Genomic DNA, 24,377 nt, shown 5'->3' on the forward strand with positions numbered 1-24,377 from the left:
TTCATGGGTGAAAACAAAACCAAGGGAACCAGACTTCACAGTGTGCTCCCGATGGCAGCAACATTTCCTCTCCTATTAACAATGTGGACACCACAGACTCCTACTCTCTGCACCTCACAAGGCAGGGGCCTGGACAGACACTCCCACAAGCAGGAATAATCTATAATATAAAAGGGTAATATGCTAATTAGAACGGACATCTTCCGAACTTCCTTCCTGATGAAGCTGGAGCTGGAGCCGAAGGGAAGCCAGCCCGGGTCCCGGATGCCTGCAGGCTGCCCAAGGGAAGCCAGCCCGGGTCCCGGGTGCTGGAGGGAAGCCAGTACCAGCAGCCAGGGGAAGGAAGGTCTACTCGTGCACGAATTTTCATGCATCAGGCCTCTAGTCTATACAATAAAAGCCTGTGACCTTCATGGTGGAACGACCAGAACGACCGATCGCTATAATGCGCACTGACCACCAGAGGGCAGATGCTCCATGCAGAAGCTGCCCCCCCCCCCCCCCCCCCCCGTGGTCAGCGTGCTCCAACAGGGGGAGCGCCACTCAGCCAGAAGCCAAGCTCATGGCTGATTAGCGCAGCGGTAGTGGTGGGAGCCTCTCCTGCCTCCAGGCAGTGCTAAGGAGCACCGAGCTGAGCAGTAAGGAGCAGCAAGCAGGCGGTGGTAAGGAGCAAGGGGTCCTGCACTGCGAGAGGGACGTCCGCCTGAGGGGTCCCAGACTGCGAGAGGGCGCAGCGAGAGGACGCAGCCAGGCTGAGGGAACCCCCCTCCCTGTGCACCAGGCCTCTGGTTTCTTATAATATTGTTTTACTGTTTTCTCCTATTACTTTTACATTTTGGATCACCATAATACATTTATACTGTTGACAGCAAAGATACTTTGAAAATAATGATTACTCAAGATCCCATGTTACTTGCAGCGGCCAGGCGCCCCGTGGCCCTGTCCTGTGCTCCGGGCACAGTGCACGAGATCACATCGGACTGTTTTCCATCTCCAAGACGCACGGGGTCTCCAGAGCAGCGCTGCCGAGAGCGTGCGCAGTGATGGGCGCTCTCCTCTGTGCGGCACGTGGCTTTTAACAGCACTCGCAACATGGGAGGAACTGCGGGACCGACTCTGAACTTCGTTTCCTTCTCATTAATTTCCACTTAAGTAGCCGCGTGTGGCTAGTGGCTGCCGCAGCGGACAGAGCAATTGCAGCGGGCGCCGAGATGCTGGAAGGCGTTCTGTGGAGGGAGACCTTCCAGGCACACTGTCCAGACGCGGAGTTTGCTCCTTAGGAAGAGGGAGCGTTAATGAAAACTAAACCACGTACAAACACCCCCTTCACGTTCTCATCAACAAAGGAATACTCTTAGTCCAAGTCTGTTCCTCCCTGGTGGGGCCGAAGGAACATGTACAGTGGCCATGTTTGCCACCGGGCAGGAGGGAGGCCCCGGGCCACCTCAGCACGTCTCCCAGGACACGGGCCGAAGGAAATTCCTCCTCCAGTCTCACCTGTGGCCTGGCGCTGAACCACCTACCATGTGGCTTTTTGGAGGATTGGAGATCTCCCCCCCGCCCCGCCACCCCCCTCAATGATATACCCTCGGTGGGTGGGAAGAGGGTATTTTTCTTCATCAATTTTTCCAATATCCTTGTAGAATATCAAATGATGTGAATGCAAGCGAGAAAGAAGTGCTATTACGCTGGCAGCTCCCACAATGTGAATTCAGACCTCTCGTCTCCCTCCTCAGGCAGCCACCGCTGAGGAGAGAACAGTGCCAGTCGGAGGAGGCAGCACAGTCAGGTCTGGCCCACTTCATGCCGATGCCGCCTCTGGGATAAGCGCCTCAGGCTGATCTGGATGGAGCCTTTGTCTACTCCTTGTGTTTAGGAATTCAGCGGAGCAGTGGGTACAATAACAGCAACAACAGTGCCCCGTCCCAGATAACCAACCATGGTCCTCGCACAGTGCCTGGCACCGCTAACTGTTCACTAATCACTCAATCCCGAGTTCTCAGTGCGAAGGAAAAACGAGTGGCTTCCCTGAGATCCCAAGTGCCATGAAGAAACCCAACCTATGACCTGTACTACTTGAAAGGGGGTGCACATGCGAATTGCAATTTGAAGAATGATTTCATTATAATTACACGGCAGCAAACACATGCCTGTGTTAAAGGAACGATTTTAGCATCAAAGAAGACCTCGTGCACGTAAAGCAGCTGTGAGAACTGCCAAGTTCCCGGTGGCCAATCCCGTGCCCGCTGCCAGGCCGGGGTCCGAGGACCACGAGAAGGACCTGCTCCTGCTGACCACAGCCGTGGCCTAAGGTGATCAACACCGAACGGCAATAACCGAAGCGGATTCCTAACCACGACCATCCCCGCTGAGCAGCCTCTCCGGGCGGCCATGCCGCCTCCCTGGGCCCCGGCCCGGCTGCTTCACGCTGGCCACGTTGGCAGGGGCATCGGAGGGCCACGCACACGGTGGTCCGCTGTCACAGACCCAGCGTCTGTGCGTCCGCACGTAACCTCCCTCCTCCCTCAGCCCCAGCCCTCAGCCCTCCGACCGGCCCGCACGGAGGGCAAGGGCAGCCGGCTCCGGAGGGAACGCGCCTCATTGGACTCGGCCCGCACGCCGCCCCAGGGCCTAGGCCCGCCCCGCCCTTGGGCTAGGGAGGGACCAGCACTCAGACCTGCGGCCGGCCCCGCACCAGGCCCTGGGGCACAGCGGGAGAAGGAACTGGCCATCTCCCCTGTCAAACAGCAGCGCAGGCAGCCATGCTGGACTGCGTGACCGAAAGCTCCCTGGGGGCCGCCATCTTGAAACTGCAAAGGCCAGCCCCTCCCTTCAAATTAGCCAATCACGCAAGACTGTGCGCCTGCGCTCCAATCAGGAGTGAGGGGCAGGTCACGTGAGTTGGGATTCAAACCCCGCCCCGGCGCAGGGGCTCCCCACCACGTGCGCAGCCATGGACAGTGACGGCTGTGCCCGCGGACCTGGGACAGGGACAGGCCCAGGCCGAGCCTTCTGTCCGCCCGGAGAAACCACGGCGCAGGTCCTCCGCATGCCGGTTTGACTACGTGTTCACCTTCCGCCTCATCACTACAAAGCGACCCGTGAGTGTCCATCCCTTCCATCCCCTGGCTGTCCATCCCATAACGGCACTTCCCCCGGGGACGGGGCTGCTGTCTTTGGATCAAACCTCCCCGAACGGTGAGCCTGAGGGACGTGGGGCTGCGCTTCCTCCTTCTATCTGCACACGGAGGTGCCGAGCGGTCCCACGGCTCCTTCTCCGGTGAGTCAGGCACATGCACAAAGCTCAGCACCTGCCATCCACTCAGGCCTCCCCCTCCTCTCCCCGGGGCTTCGGGGACAGGCCCCTTTCCCGCGCTCAGTTTCCCCGCGTGGAGTCCGGGCTCACAGGCCCGGCGGCCGGCGCTCCTCCGCGATGCCCACGCGGGAGGTCACGGCGCGGCCACACAGCCGGCTTCGCCCTGTGTCGGCAGCACCGGCTGCTCCTCCGAGGCCTCGCCTCATCGCTGACCACAGGCTAGCTCCCGCCTGCTTACACAACACGGCGAGGAGCGTCACCCCGGAAAGCCAGTACCGCCGTCTGGGAAAGGGGCGGCTTCCTGCTTCTCCACGAGCCGCGGCCAGAGCATGGCGCCGGGCCTGGGCTCTCGGAGGGCTCAGACCGCACTGCTGCGAACACCGCACTGGGCGAAGGGCGCTCTGCTGAGCAATCCTCTGAACGAAGGAGCACAGGGACACAGCCGCTAGCTTTCCAGGCAAATGAGACCTTTGATCACGCGGAGCGAAATAAAAATGTGGCTGCTAAGCCACCAAAGACTCCCATTCCCGTCAGAAGTTTAAAGAACCAACACAAGTAAAGGTCCGGTCTCAGAGAAAAGAATTCTTGTGACACAGGGCAACAGTCTGTTAAAAAAAACAACAACAACAAAAACAGGTTGCCAGTTGTGTTTTGTTTTGCTTCCTGCGCATTCTTTTTTTTTTTCTTTTAATATTTTATTGAGTTTTTACAGAGAGGAAGAGAGAGGGATAGAAAGCTATATAGAAACATCGATCAGCTGCCTCTTGCACACCCCCTATTGGGGATGTGCCTGCAACCCAGGTACATGCCCTTGTCCGGAATCGAACCTGGGACCTATCAGTCCACAGACCAACGCTCTATCCACTGAGCCAAACCGGTTTCGGCTTCCTGCACATTCTTACAAACAGAGTTCATTCATTTGCTTGGAATGGGTTAGGTGTAGTCAGCATTAACTTCACAAACTATAAATCCATGATTACTCTAGCAGTGATATGTTATTATAAGTAATAAAGCAAATTCAGGTTATTTTTATTAAATAGGAAATGAGAGAGGAAAGCCTTCATTTAATTCCAAGCTAAAAAAAGCATTATGGAGCTAAAGTCACTTGGAAATATTCTCGGCCTCAAATTTAGGAGCGAGCAGGAGGTAAAGAAAACACAAGTGGAAAACCCAGGAACCAGACCTGGCCAGTCTTGGCTACTGCGCGTGCCTCCTGCTCACACTCGGCAGGACTGGGGAAGTGGAATGTAACTCGCATCGCTTATCTACGACAAGGTTATGATTAAGGCTGATTTTCTTGAGCTGTGAGATTTGGTTCTATGGACAAATTTTAACAGAGGGATAGTTAGGGGCATAAAAGGGAAATCTCCCAGTATTGTGCCTGACCTTTAGACATAATGAGGAATAAGAAGTCTAAAAGGGTCTTGGGACCATCCCAACACCCCTCAGTCTGGCCAGCCTACACATTCTTCAGGTAAGTAAGCAACAAAGCAACACGCAGCCTCTGACTGGGTCCAGGGCTCCCGTGCTTTTCCTGTCTTCCAACAGCACTGCACCAGGCCCAGAATGGCCCTATGCAACAGCAAAAACAAACAACATGACAATACACCCCGAGATGGCCTTGCCAGATTGGAGGACTTTTCTGCCTTACATTTCTTCTTTTAACTATGCACTTAACATCTTGGTTATTTTAAGATATGCTAATTTGTGAGGCTGTCTTACAACTTTCACCACCACATTCACTCCGGGCACACAATGACCATTACATTTTATTTTGTCTGTTTCTTACTCTGAAATTCGCTCTTGCAGCTCCTTGTATACTCCCTTCTCTCCAACCTTCTGATCCCCAACTGTCACCTGTCTTCCCTTCCCTATTCTCTTCATGCTTCCTTGGACTTATCACACCAGTGACCTTAAGACACTGGCCAGTGTCCATTTTCTCATCCAAAGCTATTATGAGGCACACACATACTATGTGCGGTGGACACTGCTGTGGAGGTCGGTCCTTCGCCTCTCCAGCCCATCCCTTCGGTCTCAGCCACACTTCCTAACCCGACTAAAGAGAATCTATGTTCCTCTCTAAACAGCAGCCTCGTTCACAGCCTCCCTTCATGACTCAGCTCAAACCGATGGCCCAGGCTGTGGGGCAGTTTCCCCGCGCAGGCAGATATAAATTACTGTTCAGTGACACTATCAGAAAACCCAAAAGCCACCTTCATGCCCTGGGAACACAGATTTTGAAGACGATGAAAACGCTAACTCAAAAAGACACATGTGACCATGGTCACTGCAGCACTATTTACAACAGCCAAGACATGGACACGGCTTAGTGTCCATCGATGAAAGAACATATAAAGATGTGTTCATGCAATGGAATACTACTCAGCCATAAAAAGACGCCATATCGCCATTGGCAACAACATACAGTGGTGCCTCGCATAAAGAACGCCTCGCACAGCGAACGCTGCACACAACGAACTTCCTTTCATGATTCATACAACGAACTTCGTTTCACACAACGAAGTCGCCCGAGCTTCCACGACCGCTTTGCCCGAGCTTCCACGACCACTTTGCCCGAGCTTCCACGACCGCTTTGCCCGAGCTTCCACGACTGCTTCGCCTGAGCTTCCACCAAACACCACATCCATTCTTCAGCCAATGGATCAGCAAGTTATTGCGAACTTTAAAAAACTCTACACTAGAGCCCTCTTTAATAAGGTGTTTGAAGAATGCGAGTTTGGTGGAGACAATATGACTGTCCGAAAGTTTTGGAAGGAGAAATTTGATGTCCTTATGGCAATACGACTTATACAGAAGGCCTGGGAAGAAGTGTCACAAAGGACCCTCATTTCTGCTTGGAAGATGCTTGTGCCTTCGTGGACCCAGGAAGAAGCAGTAGTTGATGACACAGAAGTGGTGAAGGACATCATCACAGTGGCCCAAAGGTTGGAATTAGAGGTGGAAGAGGATGTAGAGGAGCTTATTGAGGAACACGAAGAAGAGCTGACAACTGAAGAGCTCCAAGCACTTCTGGTCCAGCAACAGGACAATGCTCAAAGGGAAGTGTCATCTGATAACGAGGAGCAACAATCAAACAATCAACCAATCCCAACTGCTGACATCAAGAACATCCTGGTCAAATGGAAAGCAGTTCAGGAGTTTACCAATGCCCACTATCCGGATTCAGCTGAAGCAAACAGGATCAACGATCTTTACTCCGATACTCTTGTCCGTTATTTCCGGCAGATGTTGGAGAAAAGAGAAAAACAAACGACTTCGGACAGGTTTTTCATGAAACCATCGGCCAAAAAGCAGAAAATGGATGAAGATGTGCAAGATTCGGTAGACTCTACTTAGTCTGTCTTAAAATTAAAAAAATGTGTGTGTTTTTTTAAAAAAAATTATGTTTTTAGATGTATCTAAATAAAAATAACAAAAAATTTATCTTTTTTTATGTCATCTTAGCATATTTTATGCTACAGAACGAATTATTTTTTTAACATGCATTGTTATGGGAAAAAGCGTTTCACATAACGAACTTTTCGCATAACAAACTTGCTCCTGGAACGAATTAAGTTCGTTGTGTGAGGCACCACTGTAGATGGTCTGAGGGTACTATGCTAAGTTAAATAAGTCATACAGAAGAGGACAAACACTAGATGACTTCATTCATATGTGGAATATAAAACAAAAAGGTAAGAAACAAAACTCATAGATGCAGACATCAGAACAGTGGTTACCAGAGGGGAAGGGAACATGGGAGGGCAAAATGGGTAAAGGGGTCAAACATGTATGGTAACAGATGGTGCTGAGCACACAGCAGAGTATACAGATATCAAACGCATAATGTTGTCTACCTGAAATGTATTTAATGTTATTAACCGATGTCACCTCAATAAAGATGCAATTAGTGAATTAATTTTAAAAAGTAATGATACACCCTTAAAAGAAATTCATGCAATGTGCCCGGCAAACATAGATATTCAATGATGGAGCTATTATCACTGTTCTTGCTTTTATTATCCTAATATATAAAGAGCCAGGGTCCATACACTCAAAACGACTGAACGCACAACCGAACAGATGACCGAACGCCAGGCTGCACAGTCAGCAGGCTCAGGTGGAGGTGGACGGGGACAGGCGAGTGGGCTGAACTGCTGACCTCTAGGTCCCTCCTGGGTCGCAAATGCCATGGGCGACCCAGCACTGATTGCCACCACCAAGGCAGGTGTGATGTGATTGGTTGGGGGGCCTCGCCATTGCCCCATTATCACCCCAAAGAGGGAGGCCCCAGGCTACCTGGCTGGCAGTGTGGGCGGGGCCTCCCTCTGCAAGGTGATCAATCGCAGGGCTCCAGACTGTGAGAGGGCACAGACCGAAGGATCCCCCTCCCGAGCACACCAATTTCCGTGCACCAGGCCTCTAGTATCACAATAATTGAGGATCTTCTAAAAATCTCCCTCTGCACCTGCATTTCTCTGTTTGAGGGGCCAAGAAGGGGAAGGAAGCATAGGAACTGTGCCGATCATACCTGCTAGAATGAAAGGCCAATCTCCTGCAGTCCCACACGTCTTCTAGAGGCCACCCTTTAAAGCAAGTCACTCCGTCTGCTGCTGGCTCACTGCCACCTTGACATTGTCCTGCCTCATCTGCACCAGTGGCTCCTCAGCACTTCTCCACTGGGACTGGACTTGACGTTTGCTCCTCCTCCTAATGCAGAATCACTGTCTTCTCAGCTGTGGCCACACCCCTCGCCTCCCCCCTTGCATTAACTTCATTCTGGGGCCAACTTGCTGCTCCATCCTCCCAACTGCACAAACAGATGCGGGTAAAGTATCAGTCCTCCATCCCTACACTATTACTCCTTATGGCTGTCCTGTGCACAGAAATCTGGAAGCCCATGCGTTCTCCTAATCATGATCAAATACTTCCCCGCTGCCGTTATTCGCCCTCCTGTGGAAAAGAAGCAAGTGCCCCTCAAGCCAAGGGGTAATGTTGCTTCCTGTATCCATTACACACATTCCTCTTTTGTACCCTGAAGAAAGAGCCAGCTACCTCCAGTCCCTCCCCAGAGCCCGTGCCTGACGCTCTGCCCCACAGTATTTCACCAGTCCTGGGGTGCACGGGAAAGGCCCCGCTCTGAAAGCACACAAAAGCACTCATCCATTTCCACCGGCCGGCCCTCCCTATGCCCTCCCTTTGCTAAGAAACCAGTTAGAGCACCACTTCAGACCCATTCTTCTGGGTGAGGAGAATTTCCTTCTGAACGCCGTCATTTCCATCTGATCAAGTGCCATGTCTATTATTTACATTGAATATTACTTTAATTTCAAGTATGTTTACTAACAAAGATAAACATTCTTTGAAACTGGTTTTGTCTAATAAAAACCCAAACACCCACTATTCGTTCATTACTTTTATGAGTCACTATGGAACCACGAAAGACGGCACGCACACCTGAGTACAGCTCTCTTAAAAGCCGGTTCGTTCAGACTGCACAGGGAAAGACCAGAACCATGCCTCTCCCAGGCCCCGGTGGTCACATTCATCTCCCCAAGCTTCTAATGACTTCTGCTTCTGAATAAACCTACGTCAGCCCAGCTTGCCCACAATATTAAAATCACTTCGTTATCAAGTAGTATTAAGAAATAAAATTCAAAAATGATTTCAAAAACTTAGGTTAGAAAAGAAAAGGAGTGGAGTCACAGCTAATTGGGAATGCCCATAACAAGCTTCCTCTTTAACAGGCATTGTTCCAGAACTCCTCCATTTCTCCCTCTCCGTCTTTTTCAGCTTCTCCCCGTCAGCACATTATCCACCCGCAGAATCCCCATCCCCGACCAGGCAGAGCGTGCCGCCTCCCTGCGCTATCTGTCCGCGTGCCATGTGAATCCAATTTCCTTGCATTACCTCTGCCCAGGTCAGGGATGAATGGCTGTCAAGTTCCCAGAGGAGTAAAAAGAAAAACCCTTTCTTCCTGAGGCAGCAAGTTTCAATTCACAGAGCACATGGCTAATCTGCATATGTGAAGGTCACGGCACTTCAGTCGGGAGGTTAAGAATGGAGCAGCTCACGTAAGGGGTTGTCTTAAACATCTTGGCATGATGCCCAACAAGTAAGATTGTTGAAAAGCCATAGATAGCTTCTGGCAGCAGCAAGGGGAAAAATATTTTGATCATGTGATGCCCCGCACACTACCCAGTGTATTTCATGTGTGAAACTCTGCCAGTCCCTGAAAGACATGCAAATCAAATCCAGATTTCTGCTTTTCCAGTCTGGCCATGCTGGTACCCCTCCCTCCTCCTGAAATGCATTTGTATGGAACTTCTAGATACACGCAGAACACAACTTCAACATACTGACAGCCAGTTGGCTCAACTATCTAAACATCTGATTACAACTTCTTTTTCTTGTTGTTGTTTATCCATATTTTAATTGATGGTCATTAGGGTTACTGCCACACTTGGGTTATAAATATAATGCTGAGAAGATTCTTGTGAGTCTTTTAATGAAATGTTTCTATTTCTCTTTCGTAAACTCCTCTGAATGGGTTTTGCAGAATCAATGAATAGATACATGTTTAACTGCAGAAGGAACAATCAAACGGGCCTCCAGACTGGCTCACCAGCAACACGAGAGGTCCCTTTTCTCATGTGCTCACCTGCTACCTCCATTCGCCGTGGGTCCTGTTTATTAAGCCGGCCCAGCAGCTGCAGAGGTCTCTCACTGAGGCTCTGACTGCCATCACTCTGATGCTGTGTGTCTTTTCCTGTGCTATTTCTCCATTCATGTATCTGCTTTTGTGAAATATCTAAGTCCTTGGCATGCTTAAAACACTGGGTGGTTCTGCTTATTTTGGGTTAGTTGGTGTTCCTGTATATTCTGTATGCAAGTGCTTTGTAAAATATACATACTGCAATTACGTCCACCCAGTCTGTGACCTGCCTATTCAGATTCTTAAGGGCTGATTACAACTTTGTTGTATTAGTTTTTCGAAGAACCAAAAACTGCTTCCACCAGGAAAGGGTATTTAGACTAAAGAGCAACATTCTCTTAAAGTTATCCAAATACAAATAACTGTCTTAAATAAAATTTATCTTCTTCCTCCATTCCAATCTCTCTCCTCATTATTATTATGACAATATGGAAAATTACAGGAACTTAATGCACAATAAAAGACAAAACACAAAACTGCTTTTTGCGTCCTATTTCCACTAAGTAATTATATAGATTCCAGTAAAGCTGCTGTGAAGCACTCCAGCTTCTCACATGGAGAAGGAAGGACACGTTCCTGCCCACACAATGGACCAGGTGAGGACACCATGGGACAAAGCACAGCTCTGCTGCTTTCCCTCCCTGACCAAAGGAAATGGAAATGCTGGACGGGAGGGAGGGGAGAGAAGCTTTTTAAACCCAGCAAAATCATAACCAATGTAACTACAACTTTTAACAGCTGTTAGCTTTCAATAATAAACTACTTGTTTAATGTATGAAAAATAATTAGAAGCAAAAGATCCACTTTAAAACTGGAAAATTGTACCACCAATCTCTTCCAGCTCACAATTTAGATTGCTTATGAGGCCAGAGTTACTCAACCCATATTTCTTTTCTTTTTTTTTATAATATATATTTTATTGATTTTTTATAGAGAGGAAGGGAGAGGGATAGAGAGCTAGAAACATTGATGAGAGAGAAACATCGACCAGCTGCCTCCTGCACAACCCCTACTGGGGATGTGCCCGCAACCAAGATACACGTCCTTGACCGGAATCGAACCCGGGACCTTTCAGTCCGCAGGCCGATGCTCTATCCACTGAGCCAAACCGGTTTTGGCTCAACCCATATTTCTAATTAAATGAAATGGTAAGTAAAATACAAATACCCCACAAACTACTCGATTTACTTTAATCACTAATAGCCACTCAGTAATCTAAGAACATTCCTCTATGATAAACATGAGCAATGTGTGAACACCTCAGGATAGCTTTTTACCTGCTGCTGTGTCCCTACACCAAGGGCCCTTGATGTTTGGTCATAGTTGTGAATTCGGTGTTCCAATTATTGATCTGAATAGTTCCTTACCAGTTAAAAACATGACTAAAACAACTGGGCCATTACAGAAGACATTTCAGAGATGTGATCAGCTCTCTATAATGTACTCTATTCCTACATACTCACGAGGTAAAGGCATATTGGGCAATTAAAAACTGAACCATCTAGATTAGAAATAAGCTTCAAGTATTAACATACTTGTTCTGAGAAGAGAGACTAATACAGAACCACACCCAGCTCATTTTAATTCCTGGTTCCTGAGAAAGTAGTCCTTTGTTGTGTATGACAACGTCCTATCAGGACTTTATAAAGTCCACTCCTCACAGCTGTAGCAATCCAGTGCTCCTTCAGGCCCTTTAGAAGTTAGGGAACTACAGACAGGCCCCAGATCACACAGGTTCTAGCCTTTCACCGGGGCCTCGCCCAGCTGCAGTCCCCACCCCTCTCCGCCTGGTGGGCAGCCCATCAGCCAGGTCTCAGGTGACTGGAGCTCATGAGCAAACAGATTTCTGACTCCTAACCTCTCGCCCTCCCCGCCCCGCCCAAACCTAGCCTCTGGGAGGTGACCCTCTAAAATCAAACTCCGCTCACACTTTATGCTGAATTGTGTAGTACGGTCTCTAGTCCTTAGTCACTGCGTTACCAAGTCCTCAAGGTCCAGGCCCTCGTCGCCGAGGTGCCATCACCACCAGGGCGGGCTCCCGCGGACATCTGTGTGCCCAGCTCTCAGGCGATGCCACAGGCCTGAGTCCCACAGCCCGGACACAGAACTGTTCAGTCCAGCCAAGTGAACTGAACTTTAATTCCGCCATGCTAACGACACTCTAAGTCACGTTTTAGCAGGAAAACAAAGCCCAAATACAGACCACTTTCTCATCAATGTCACAGCACCTAGGAACAAGCTCCAGGGGCACTGGCCTTCCACATCACATAGGGAAACACGGACAGGACAGATGCCTGGAAACTGACACTGACCAGGAAATGTTCCGCGTGGGCCATCATTTACCACTCTTCAAGAGTTCTTAGATGTCGCACTGTGAGGGACACCGTCTCTGCACAGAGCCGCGGAACGATGATGTAGCCATTCATTTTCATTTCCACTTAGTTAAAAACCAGGAGTCTATGATAATTCACCAGGGGAAATTATGGGTCATGTGAGATATTTACTCTTTGTATCTTAAGCTCCAGGTGGTGCTCAGTAAGTATTTGTTCATAATAGAATTGAATTTGGTGCCTGATACTTCTATAAATCTCAGCATAAAAAATTAAAAAGAAAGGCTGTTCTCTGCAGACGTGAGGCAGGCCCCGGGCATTCGCAGAAGTGACGTTCCCTGATTGACTATTGGGGAGCAGCCCTAGTAAACTGCACTCTGGCTAAGGCCCAAATCTGAATCTTACATCCAGTGAAGTGAAGCAGACACAGAAGCAACTAATGGGAGAGCTCACGTCCACCACCCAGAATCCCAAAAAAGCCTAGTTTCAAATTTTGAGAACTTGGTTCCTTTGCAGAAAGTACTTCCCGTAAAAAGCCAGTCATTTTTGCAGATCATGAAAGTGCGAAGGTCTAAGGAGTATAAGGAAGGAATGATTCTTGGCCAGAGAACAGGATTTACTAATTGATATTAAGGCTGGAATAGTAAATGAGGCAACATTGTGTGCCAATGGAATCACCATAGTCTCTATTGGTAAACCAAATCAACTCATGGAACTGTTTACCAGAGTCCCATCCAGCACAAAACCACACTTTGCGAGGGAAATGACAGTGGAATTCAGTCTCAGCTTCTGGTCACTGAGCAGAGCTGGGAGCTGGTGCCGTTTAATAAGCTGTCCGGTGGTGCACAGCTGGTTAGGCACTATTTCTTAAACTCAAGATCACCCAGGATCGTGCAGCTGGAGGGACCAGGGGTCACCTGTCTCCCGCCACACCCGCAGTGGGGCAGGGCCAGGCGAGAACAGAACCCGGGACCCCTCACTACCCAATGGGAAGGACGGTGAGGAAGAAGAGGTGCTACAGGTGCCACGGGATTTACAGCAAGGGCCTCCAAGGTAACCCTGCCCGCAGGCAGCACTCCAGACCGGGAACGGAGCTCCCGCCGTCCCAGAGAAAAGGGGAGCTCCCTCCAGGCCCATGGCCCACTCCAAGCCCATGGCCTTTCGTTCACATCAGAGGCCTTGCAACGTATCGGTGTTCTCTCATCACTCCTCACGACAGGATGAATTAATACACAACAAACATACCAGTCTCCTCAGCAATACGTACGCTTCTTCAGAAAGGCACTTGCTCAGCAGTACAGTAGCAATGTTTTATATTTATATTTCCAAGGTCATTTATAATTCAGTGGGTAAAGTGAATTTATCATAAAAAATACAAACTGGAAGCACAAAATTTAAAGGATATTAAAAAGGGTTTGTAGTTTGATAATATACAAGTGGGCAAAAGCAGGTTTAGAATTGTTCACATGGAAAATAACATAATAATAAACTTGCTTTGATACTCATAACTGTAAACCTACTTTTGCCTCACCCTGGATAGATATATGGTCTACCAGGGGTCCTCAAACTTTTTAAAGTGGGGGCCAGATCACGGTCCCTCAGAGAGCTGGAGGGCCGGACTATATGAACTACTAATTCCTACTGTAACACCTCGGCTGCGCTCACTGCCCAAAAAACCTGGCGGGCCGGATCAGACTCCTCTGCGGGCCGCATGTGGCCTGCGGGCCGTAGTTTGAAGACGCCTGGACTCTAGACAAATTTTATCATTTTAGCAATCCTTTCAAAATAAGGCTGTGAAGTGGTTAGCACTGTAGCTTCTGAGACGCTCATCTGAGAACGAAAGGAGATGCTAAGGGAGATGCTCAGAACGCTGAGCAGCCTCCGCGGCCCTCAGCGCCTGCCTCCGGAGAGGCTGTCCCAGGCCCAGGAGCAGGGCGAGGTCCCGCTCCTCAGCAGCACCCGTCACTACAGTCACAGCAGCACTCAGCGACCTAAGCGTCTTCCTAGATCTGAGCAGGCTGTTTTACCTGTTTTTCCAAGAGCCCACATCATGTAGAAAGCAGAGATAAAGAAAAGTGACCGTGCTATATAAATTCCACAGTGATTACATTGTCCTTTTTTTTAGTTATTACTCTCTGTAGTGGATCTATATTTTGCCCTGGCATAAAGCCAGTCATTGACTGGTAGAAATGGAAGAGTCACTCACTCAGATCAGCTATATCACAACAATCTGCAATGATTTGTTTTGCCAAAATCCTCTCCCCCCCCACCCCCCAAAAAAACCACAGGCCAACGGCCTGCTGCCCACATGGCTGCTGTCTGCACGGTGTGTAACTAAGCCAGTGAGGCCAGCCCGCCTTGCCCAGGTACAGTGGACACAGGCGCTCTGCCTGAACTGTGACCAGAGCAGCTGTGGTCCCGGCGCCCTAGCTACCAGCTGTGTCTGGCCCAAAGGCTAAGAAAATGGGTGCTCGATAAATATTTGCCAATCGATCATCTGGAGTAGATATTTACCTAACATGCACCTCGCAGCACACACAAATACTGGACGTTTACACCTTAGGAAGTCCTTGTTGCTGCCCAACACCAGCACTCACATCACAGCTGATCTCCTCTGTGCCCTCTGAGGGGCCCGGGCTGAGACATAACCGATCACGGAAAGATGCAACTCCACGCCAGCACCAAGAGCAGCCGAAAGACAACTCCTACACTTCACACAGAAAGCCTGTTCACAGGAGAGATTCCTCAGAATCTAAGCAGCATCCCTTTGCAGCCGCTTCTAAAACATAATCAAAAGGCCGATCCTCTTAATTTAGGAATGTTTCCACATACCAAGAATTTCTGCAGTTTTACAGAGAACTAGAAATTAAAAACATGAGGGGGAAGCACGGATCTGGGGCTGAGGAGCGTGGCCATGGACACAGCACCACGTGGACGTGTCGTCTGCTCTAGGGTGGGGGAGGGGGGATGCCCCAGGACTTAAAACACAAATAGAAAACAATTATCATTGTAAATGGCTTTCAGTAATAGCAGGAGATAAAACCAGTAAGTTTAAAAACAGGCTAAAAATGCAAAAGATGGGAGAGATAAGTAAGGGGAAAATGATCCTGGTAACAGTTCATTTCCATTCCCTATTACCTAACAAAGTCCCAGGTTTCTATCAACAAACTTTTAATGACATAACTTGACAATGAGGATACTAACCTACACAACAAACATTCCCAAAAAGGCAAAATCTGGGTTAATTACCCCAATGCTGGAATTAGAAGGAAGTAACAGGCTAAAAACAAACAAAAACCCCCATTAACATTCCTAAGGAGCATCTGAGGGAGAATTTACTAACAAACTATGAAGTGTCAAGATTAATAGTTATAAAAATAAGATTATTTTGCTTACTTACAATCCACATTAATAACTAACAGGGTTTATTATTTTATTTTTTATTATTGAATTCAGAGATGAAGGGAGAGAGAGATAGAAACATCAATGATGATGAGAGAGAATGATTGATCAGCTGCCTCCTGCACGCCCCACACTGGGGATTGAGCCAGCAACCTGGGCCTCTGCCCTGACCAGGAACAGAACCATGACTCCCCCCCCCGCCCCCAAGTTCATGGGTTGACGCTCAACCACTGAGCCACGCTGCCCGGGCAATAACTAACAGCTTTAAAATTGGACATGAAGAAAAAATAATAATTTTTTATCTTAATCTGGGAAGATGAAAAAGTTCTGGAAATGGAGTGATGCCTTCAAAACAATGCAAATATACTTAATGCCACTGAATTGTACACCTAAAAATAATCAAAATGGTGAATTTTGTTGTGTATATATTAATACAATAAAAAAATACATGAATGTAATTTTGTACCATCCCCCCCCCCTTTTAACATATTTTGTGTGTGTTTTTTTATAGAGAGGAAGGGAGAGGGAGAGGGAATTAGAAACGTCGATGAAAACAGCGATCAGCTGCCTCCTGAACACCCCCCAACTGGGGATGTGCCTGCACCCAAGGTACATGCCCTTGACCGGAATCGAACCTGGGAGCCTTCAGTCCACAGGCCAACACTCTATCCACTGAGCCAAACCAGCCAGGGCATCCCTGCCCACTTTTTCTAATGTGGTCTAGGATTTCCTTCTGATTTCATCATGCATGGCTTCCCTTCCAGAGTCACCGAACAAGGAATGACCTCGGGGTGGCTCCCAGCTCCCTCTTTCCAGGCCACTGCAGACTTGGAGAAGCGCAGGCACAGAGGTGGTGGCTAGCAGAAGCCGCCCTGTTCAACTCAGGAGGCCTGGCTGCTGCGGCTGATGCACAGATGCCGCTGCCACCCACCCCGGTAAAGCAGACAGGCTGAAGATTTTAGGGTGCTAGGCTCTTTCCTCGCAATCAATAGCTCAAGAAACAAATGAGAATCCCTAGTTCATCTGTCAAACTCAGCAGCCTTCTAATATTCATGGCACTGATCCACTCAGAAGTGGGTTTGAAAAGTGCCTGTTGGATCTTATTCAAATAAATAAATCTAAGGAATTAGTTTTCTTAGAATTACTCCTAGTTAGATTTTGAAAATAGTACATGTTTACTGAAAACTTACTGTGGAAACATATATTTTACTTTGATAAATAAATTCACTCATTTATTCAATTGATGTGAAGTGTTAAAACTACTTAATACATGTACATATTTCAGTGATTCCCTGCATTCTGATGTTAGCATAAAGCAATATAAGTGAATATTTAATGATATCAAGGCAATGGTACCTAAGTCTTTTTTCCCCCCCATCAAATTTCTAAAAGAACAAGTCACTAAAGTATTACTGGGTTTTTAGATCAAAATTAATTCCTTCAATCACTCAAACCAAAGAGGGCCACTTAGACTTGTATAAATAGCCTCCGAACTGGAAAAAGCAACTCTGAATAAACAGATGTGCATTTATGTCACATAAATACATATCTATCCTGGTGGGTGGGTTTCCCACACCACAGGGAGCGAGGGCTGGGGCCTACTCAGCATCAAGCAGGCACGCGCAGCCAGTGTGTGGCTCCACTTTGCATACCCACCGAGAACCTGCACAGGCCTGCTGGTGAAGGAAGGACACCCTCTCAAAAGGCAGGCTACCAAAAACCACCCAATCCCAAAGAGGCCTAGGACCTGGATGTGGCCCCTGAAGTACAAACAGCATTTTAAAATGTCATAAAAATTTTCTAACAGCCATTTTCAAAACCTAAATACTGCAAAAACAATTAACGGAATGAGTTTAATATTCATTTTGCGCCTTCATAAATCCACTGCTTTCAGTAACACACGACAGTTCTTTCAAGCATAAATATAAGCCTCAAATTTACAAATCTACACACAGCCCAAAATGAGAGCGACACAAGTGAAATATTAGTTCCTTTTCCGCAAACATGGATCAGAGCACACAGAACCGTGTCAGTCTAGGATGGTGAGAAGAGCCTCTATATTTAGGACACTGAGCAAAAGCTAACACAGTTTCCCACACTAATACATCTGAAACCGATATCTCCAAATCAGTCTTCAAAAAAGTAGCAAAATGGCAGAGGCCCCAACAAACGTTAAATCGAACCACTTTCACTCTGGGAGAGGACAGGGTTAAATAAATGAAATAATCATCTTTTCAGTTTGCCTGTCATGCCGGTATTTATCCTAGAGAAATAAGTAAGTTCCCATTAGATCAAAAGTCATTTTGTTAGATACACCTTGCCCCAAATTACAAAGTAATACAGGCCATTAATAAGAAGCAGAACTGAAAACACAGCCCCATTCTATTACCCCTATCTTTTAAAAAATGTCTGTGCCTAATAAATTACCAAATGAGTTTATATTCATAGTCTTCCTGTACATGGTCTTATATTCTTAAAAGCAGTTCTCAAACCAGAATTAATGCTATTTTATACCAAAGTAAAAACAGCATTCTCATTTCTAATGAAGATACATGCTGCTTGGGGTCAGATACACACCCCTGAGACCATATGACACTGGGAAAATGAAACAACTATATAAAGCCTTGCCAAAAATTCATTCCTAAACACAGATAAAAAACCAAACCAAAGAAAAAAGAGGCATTAAAGGTCCTCATTATAGATGCAAGGTAAGACCATGTTGCTTCCTCCTGGAATACACTTATTGATTTTGTGTTAATATGAATGTAAATTTAAGTGATAGCTTCTTAAAAGAGTAGCTGCCATTAAAAAAAGAACTGTCAAAAGTAAGTCCACAGAAAACAGGCTCTCCAACGAAAACAATTTTAAGCTATGCGTAATTTCATCCCATAGAACCTAGGAAAACAGAAAATGTGTAGGTATTTTCATTATATTCTCTTTGTTTCTTACATAATAGGCCTTTTCTATGAACCGCAGATGCTAATTCCACATCTTCTGATGACAGAGCAGCCAGCCAGCCATACATCGGCAAATACAGAAATCTAGGCCACAAATTCTTTTTACAAGATTTAAAATATCAGATAGGGTAAGATTTCACTGGGGTAGGGGAAGTGGGGAGTGATGGTTATGCTAGCTGTAACATATCATACAAATTTTAAGGTAATCAGGAACCAGCCTTTAACTTCCTGCTTTGCAGGCCAGCTAATCACTTTCCTTTTAATGATAAGGTTTTTTTATTATATTGTGTTACAATCTATAAAACTAAAGTTAAAATAGCATTACTGGAATTCAGTATACATGCAGACATTATAAAATCTCAGTTATATGAGCAAGTCTCAATATTCCTCCTGAAACTGCTCTATCTGAATACTTTCTCTCACAAAAACCCAAAACTGTGTCATAAAATGGCTTATTTCACTTTTCAAAACGTGCTTCCTCCCACAATATATGCATGCTTTGTTCTTAATTACAAAAACATTTGCCACCCAATATAAACCGTTTCCTAAAATCAAAAACGAAACTAAATGCGTTAAAAGCCACAAGAAAATTTCATCATTTAATGTGATTTAATAGCATTTTATGACCTATAGTTATGTAGTAATTTAATGTTTTGGACAAATGACTGTTTCTTAGTCATTTACCAGGGCAAACACTAAGTGATACTACCATTCCAGAAACAAAAATATAAAGAAGACACACTCCACATGTTACACGGTAAGGCACCTAAAAGAAATCTGTGAATCTAGGTCACATGCCTGTCATTTGTCTCCCCCTCAAAAATAAAAGCTATTCCCAAGGGTCACACTGAGGACATAATGGATTCACTCTCATTCCAAGAAAACAAAATACTTAAAATGACTGGTGCCATTAAGAGATGATACTGTAAAGCAGCACGAACTTGCATCTGCCTCTCTCATCCTTTTATTTCCAGTCTACAAACGATGTGAATTTGAAACTGTCCCTTTAAAAGCAAACTGACAAAGCAAATCTTTTCTAAGTTAATTACGTAGGTAGATTTTCATAAGGTTTCTCTGTTTTTACCTGTGCGATTCAAAAAATAAAAATTGAAGTAGCCAAGTTTTCTATCAAGAATGGAAAATATATTATAATTAAAAGTAAAACCCCACTAAGTATAGGTTTGAAAGCAGTGGCCATGAGGATCAGTTAAATTCAGTCTTTCAATCACTCAGACAAGTCTCTCCTCTAAGATATGATTATTATTAAAATACAACTTCCTAAGTAAATGAGCTGAGTGAAAATATATATTACAACCACTGTTATTGCTTTGTAATAGACTAAAACTCTAATAACTTTCTTAACATTAAAAGGCCTATGAATGAAAAATTATTTGGAAGAAACACACCTAACACAACGTGCATGCAATCTAGTTCCCCTAATTCACTGTGTAAGCAGTTCAAAAAGGCTCACATTACTCAACCTCACAAAATAATCAAGGGAGAAAAGAAAGGTTTTTGGAGCACTTCTATCTTCTCCAAATAAGTGAATATGAAATAACTTTTAGTATTTCACAAAAATGTCCACTTTTCCCTTTTAACTAATTACCAGTAAACATCATGTTGTTCCCACTTCATGTTTTATAAATATAATGTCAATTCCAACTAAAACATCTCATCTACAAACACCTCAAAGCAGAACTGTTACAAACGTAAATTATTAAAAATATAACTTTAACCTTGCTATGATGCTAAATTTCACTAAAAGATATTGTGTAACACAAACTTGCAATTTATAATAGCCTAACTTTCCATTTACATTAAAATGTGAGGACATAACTCAAATACTTCTCCTAGTAGGCTCTGGAAATGGTACTTTTACAAAAGCTTAACAAATCCAAAAATTGGTGTAAAAAAAAAAAAATCCTTGGTTTAATTATTCAACTGCCATATCTTCACAGGCAACAACGTGTGTGTTAGGGCTGTCACAGATCTGAGTGTCACAGATGCCCAACGCTGGACACCAGCGTCCTGTCTTATGTATTCGATCCCCTTATTAAAAATTCGTAACAATGTGAGCCTTTCGCGGCCGCCCAGCCCCGGGTCTGCCTGCGGCAGGGCCGGCTCTGCTCCGCGGCGGGGACTGGGGACGGTGCGGCTCGCACTTGTATTTACATCAGCAGAGCTAAATGCCCAATGGTGAGAGGGGAGCCAATCAGATGGCAGATTAGATGTCAACTCGGAGGCAGCTGTCTGGAGACTATTACAGCCAGTTTACCTCCACAATTCAAATTCCAAACCTCCGCCGCGGAGCGCCGGCCTCGGCCCGGCCTGCGAGCGGGCACGGCCGGCCAGCAGGGCGCTTCCCCCCGCGCTGCGGGGCGGGGGCCGCACACGAACGAGAACCCCAAGAAACCCGGCCCGGGGCCCTTTCCCCGCCGCCCGAGCCCGGCCCCGCTGCGCACAGTCCGCTGGCCCCGATCGGAACGCGCTCCCCGCGCCCGGCGCGGCCCCTGGCCCCTGTCCGCTGAAGGTGACTCCGCGGGCGCCGCCGCCGAGGCCGGCTTTCCCGGCGGCTGTGCGAGGCGATCGATAGGCCCCAGGGTGCCCCCCTCCGCCCCGGGGCTCACCGGGTGTGTGTCCGCGCCCGAGCCCGCCCCGGGCGTCTCCGGGCGGCCGGGCGGCCCGCGGACGGCGCGCGGCGGCCACAAAGCTCGGCGCCCCGTCACCTTGGGGCGCGCGGCGCGGGGCGCGGGGACCGAGCGCCGCGCTCCTTCCCCCGGGGAGGCGCCACCCGGGGCCGGGGCCGCGGTCCGGCCGGTCCGCCCGATGGCGTTACAAAAGCCGCCCGCCCGCCCGCCCGTCCCCGTCCCCGGCCCCGTCCCCGCGCCGGCGCCCACCCGGCGGCCACCCGGCGGCGCAGTCCCGGCGGCGCGCGGCCCGGCCCGGGGCGGGGTGGCGGCGGGGAGCGCGGCGCCGGCCGTGTCCGCGCCGGGCCGGCCTCGGCCAGCCCCCGCACCCCGGACCCCCGGACCCCGGGCCGCGCGCCCCCTCCCCGGCCCCGGCCCCCGCCCCCGAAAGCGGCCCGGGCGCCGGCCCCCGCCTCCCGCCGGGACGCGGAAAAGTCGCGGAAAGAAAGAAACTAGGGCCGGGCGCGCGCGAGGCCGCGGCGGAAGCAGGCCCGGCGCCGCGCTCACCTGCGGTCTGCCCATGCCGGGGCCCGGGGCGCCGGGGCTCATGGCCGGGTGGCTCCTTTGTTGCGCGGCCGCCCAGGCCGGGCCGGCGGCGGCGTACGGGGCGCCCATGTCCTTGCCCAAGCCCATGCCCGCCGCCTGCGGGCCGCCCGCCGCCGCCGGGGACGGGGGCTGGGGCTGCGCCGGCGGCGGCGCGCCGGGGCCGCTGTAGTCGGGGTAGCCGCCGCCGTAGCTCCGCATCATGGGGCTGGGCGAGGTGAGCAGCTGGTTGAGGGTCGGGGTGGCCCCCGACGGGTGCTGGTTCTGGCCGGCGAAGCGCTGGAAGCCCCCCGCCGCCGCCGCGCCGCCGGCCGCCTTGCTGAGGCTCGCGGCCCCGCCGCCGCCGGGGCCCATCATCATGTCGCCGCCGCCGCCCTGCTGCTGCCGCTGCTGCCGGGGGGAGCTCAGCGCCCCGAGCCCCGAGGACGGGCCCCCATAGCCGCCGCCGCCGCCGCCTGCTGCTGCTGCCGCCGCCGCGGCCGCCGCCGCCACAGCTCCCGCTCCCGCTCCTCCTCCTCCTCCTCCTCCTCCTCCTCCTCCTGCGTTGCCTCCTCCTCCTCCTCCTCCTCCTCCTCCTCCACCTCCTCCTCCTCCTCCTCCGCCGCCGCCGCCGCCGCCGCCCGCGCCGGGCCGGCCGTAGCCCGGATGATGGTTGCACTGGCCGCCGGGGTGGCCTCCGAGGGCGCCGCGCAGGGGGTCCGTGCCGCCGGGGGCGGCGGCGGCCGGGGCGGCGCGCATCACCCCCAGCGCGGCGCTTTGTTGTCCGCCATGTTGATCAAAGCCGGGCCCGGCGCGGCCGCGGCTCGCGGGGCCGGCGCCGCCGTAGTACTGAGCGGGCTCCGGGCCGCCCCCCGCCGGCCCCGGCCCCGGCGGCGGCGGCGGCGCGCCCGGGCCGCCCGGGCCCGCGGGCTCGCAGCGGCCGCCCGCCGGCTCCCCCATCTTGGGCGGCGCGTCGTGCTCGGCGCCCGGCGGGGCCGGCGGAGGCGGAGGCGGGCCCGGGTCGGCGCGGCCGCCCGCGGCACTGTCCTTGGCGCCTCCATGTTGCGGCGGCGGCTCCATGGCGGGGCCGGGCGGAGCCGCGCCGCCGGGGCCGGGGCCGGGGCTGGCGGGGGGCGGCGCGGGGCGGCGGGGCGGGCGGCGGGCATGGAGGTGGCGGTGGGCACGGTGGTGGCGGGGCTGCGGGAGGGGCGCGGCGGGGGCCTCGCCCGCGGCTGGCGGGCTGTGGTTGGGGAGCAGCCCCGGCTCCATGGCGGAGCGCGGGCCCGGCGCGGAGGGCGCGGCGGCGGCGGCGGAGGGCGGCGGCGCTCGGGGCGCCGGGGGTGCCGGCGGCCGCGCTCAGGGCCGTGCTCCGCTCGGGCCCGGGGCGGGGGGCGCCCTGTCCGGGCCGCCGCCCCCCAGCGCCCCCGCCTGCGGGCACCGGGCACCGGGCACGGCCCGGGGGGCGCCCGCCGCTCGCCCGCGCGGCCATGATCGGCCGGCCGGCCGGGCGGGGGGACAATACACCCCCTTTCCCGCCCGCGCCCCTGCGCACCCACGGCCCCGGCCGGCGGGGCCGGTGACCCCTCCCTGGCCGCGCGAGGCCGGAGCCGGAGTCACGCCTCGCGGCCCGGCCCGCTCCCGCCGGGGGTTCACGGAGGAAGTTTGAGTTCGGGTTTAAAGGAAACTTTTCTCCTCTCGCGCCCGCATTTAGGCAAACGGGCGCCTGGCTGCGCCGCCCGGCCCCGCGGCGAGCGAGGAGCACCGTCCTCCCCGGCTTCGCACCCGCAAAACGCGGCCTGGACGCGGCCCCCCGGCCCGGCGCGGCGGCGGCTGGGGCGGCCGAGCCCGCGCTCTCCCCTCTCCCCCGTCTCCTGGCCGCCGGGCGCCGCGTGTTCGCTCTCCCGTCCGAAGGGAGCGGGGCGAAGGCGGAGGACGGGTGTGACGGGCACACACACAAAAGGGAGAGGGAAGGGCCGCGGACAAAGTTGTCCGTTGTCCCCACGGGTTCGGAGGAGCCGGCGGGGAGAGGAAATGTAGGAGCGATCGTGCGGCCGCAGGGCCTCTCCCCGCGGTTATGTAACCTTCCCGAAGGCGCCTCTGGCCTCGCGGCCCGGGTTCGGGGCCATGGGCCTTAATTCCCACAACTTCTCCAAACTCAGACGAGGAGCTGGAGTGAGGGTTAGCCACAGCCGAGGAGCTGTGTGCCCTGCGCACAACTTGAGTACCCGCCCCTGCCCCGCAGTTGATGTTAATGTAAGTGTGTTGAAGGCACCTCGTGCACATGTGCAGGCTCATCAGTGAAAACTGGAAACAGTACCCCTAGAGGAGAGCCTTTCTTACACGTGTCTGTCCTCTGAAAGGAAGTCTCCTCCAGTGAGAAGAGTGTGCTGTGACCCCAACAACGTGCACATGGAAATGGAACAATCCATATGACACCTTTCCCCATAT

At 50.8% G+C, this 24,377-nt stretch overlaps 1 protein-coding gene across 8 annotated transcripts in view; it reads right to left on the reverse strand.

The window, feature by feature from the left end:
• Window positions 1–22,441, reverse strand: part of ARID1B (AT-rich interaction domain 1B) — a 325,561-nt gene extending 303,120 nt beyond the window's left edge. For 4 of the 8 annotated variants that reach the window (XM_045572643.1, XM_045572641.1, XM_045572639.1 and 1 more), the window contains exon 1: window positions 21,915–22,441. In XM_045572643.1, the coding sequence (XP_045428599.1) occupies window positions 21,915–22,310 (396 nt within the window). In that variant the 5' untranslated portion in view covers window positions 22,311–22,441. The remainder of the gene's footprint in view (window positions 1–21,914) is intronic. The other 4 variants (XM_045572644.1, XM_045572642.1, XM_045572638.1 and 1 more) reach the window with 2 other exon arrangements.
• Window positions 22,442–24,377: the final 1,936 nt, after the last annotated feature.

The sequence above is a fragment of the Pipistrellus kuhlii genome, unplaced genomic scaffold (assembly GCF_014108245.1).
Source record: "Pipistrellus kuhlii isolate mPipKuh1 unplaced genomic scaffold, mPipKuh1.p scaffold_m20_p_5, whole genome shotgun sequence".
Lineage (NCBI taxonomy): Eukaryota > Metazoa > Chordata > Mammalia > Chiroptera > Vespertilionidae > Pipistrellus > Pipistrellus kuhlii.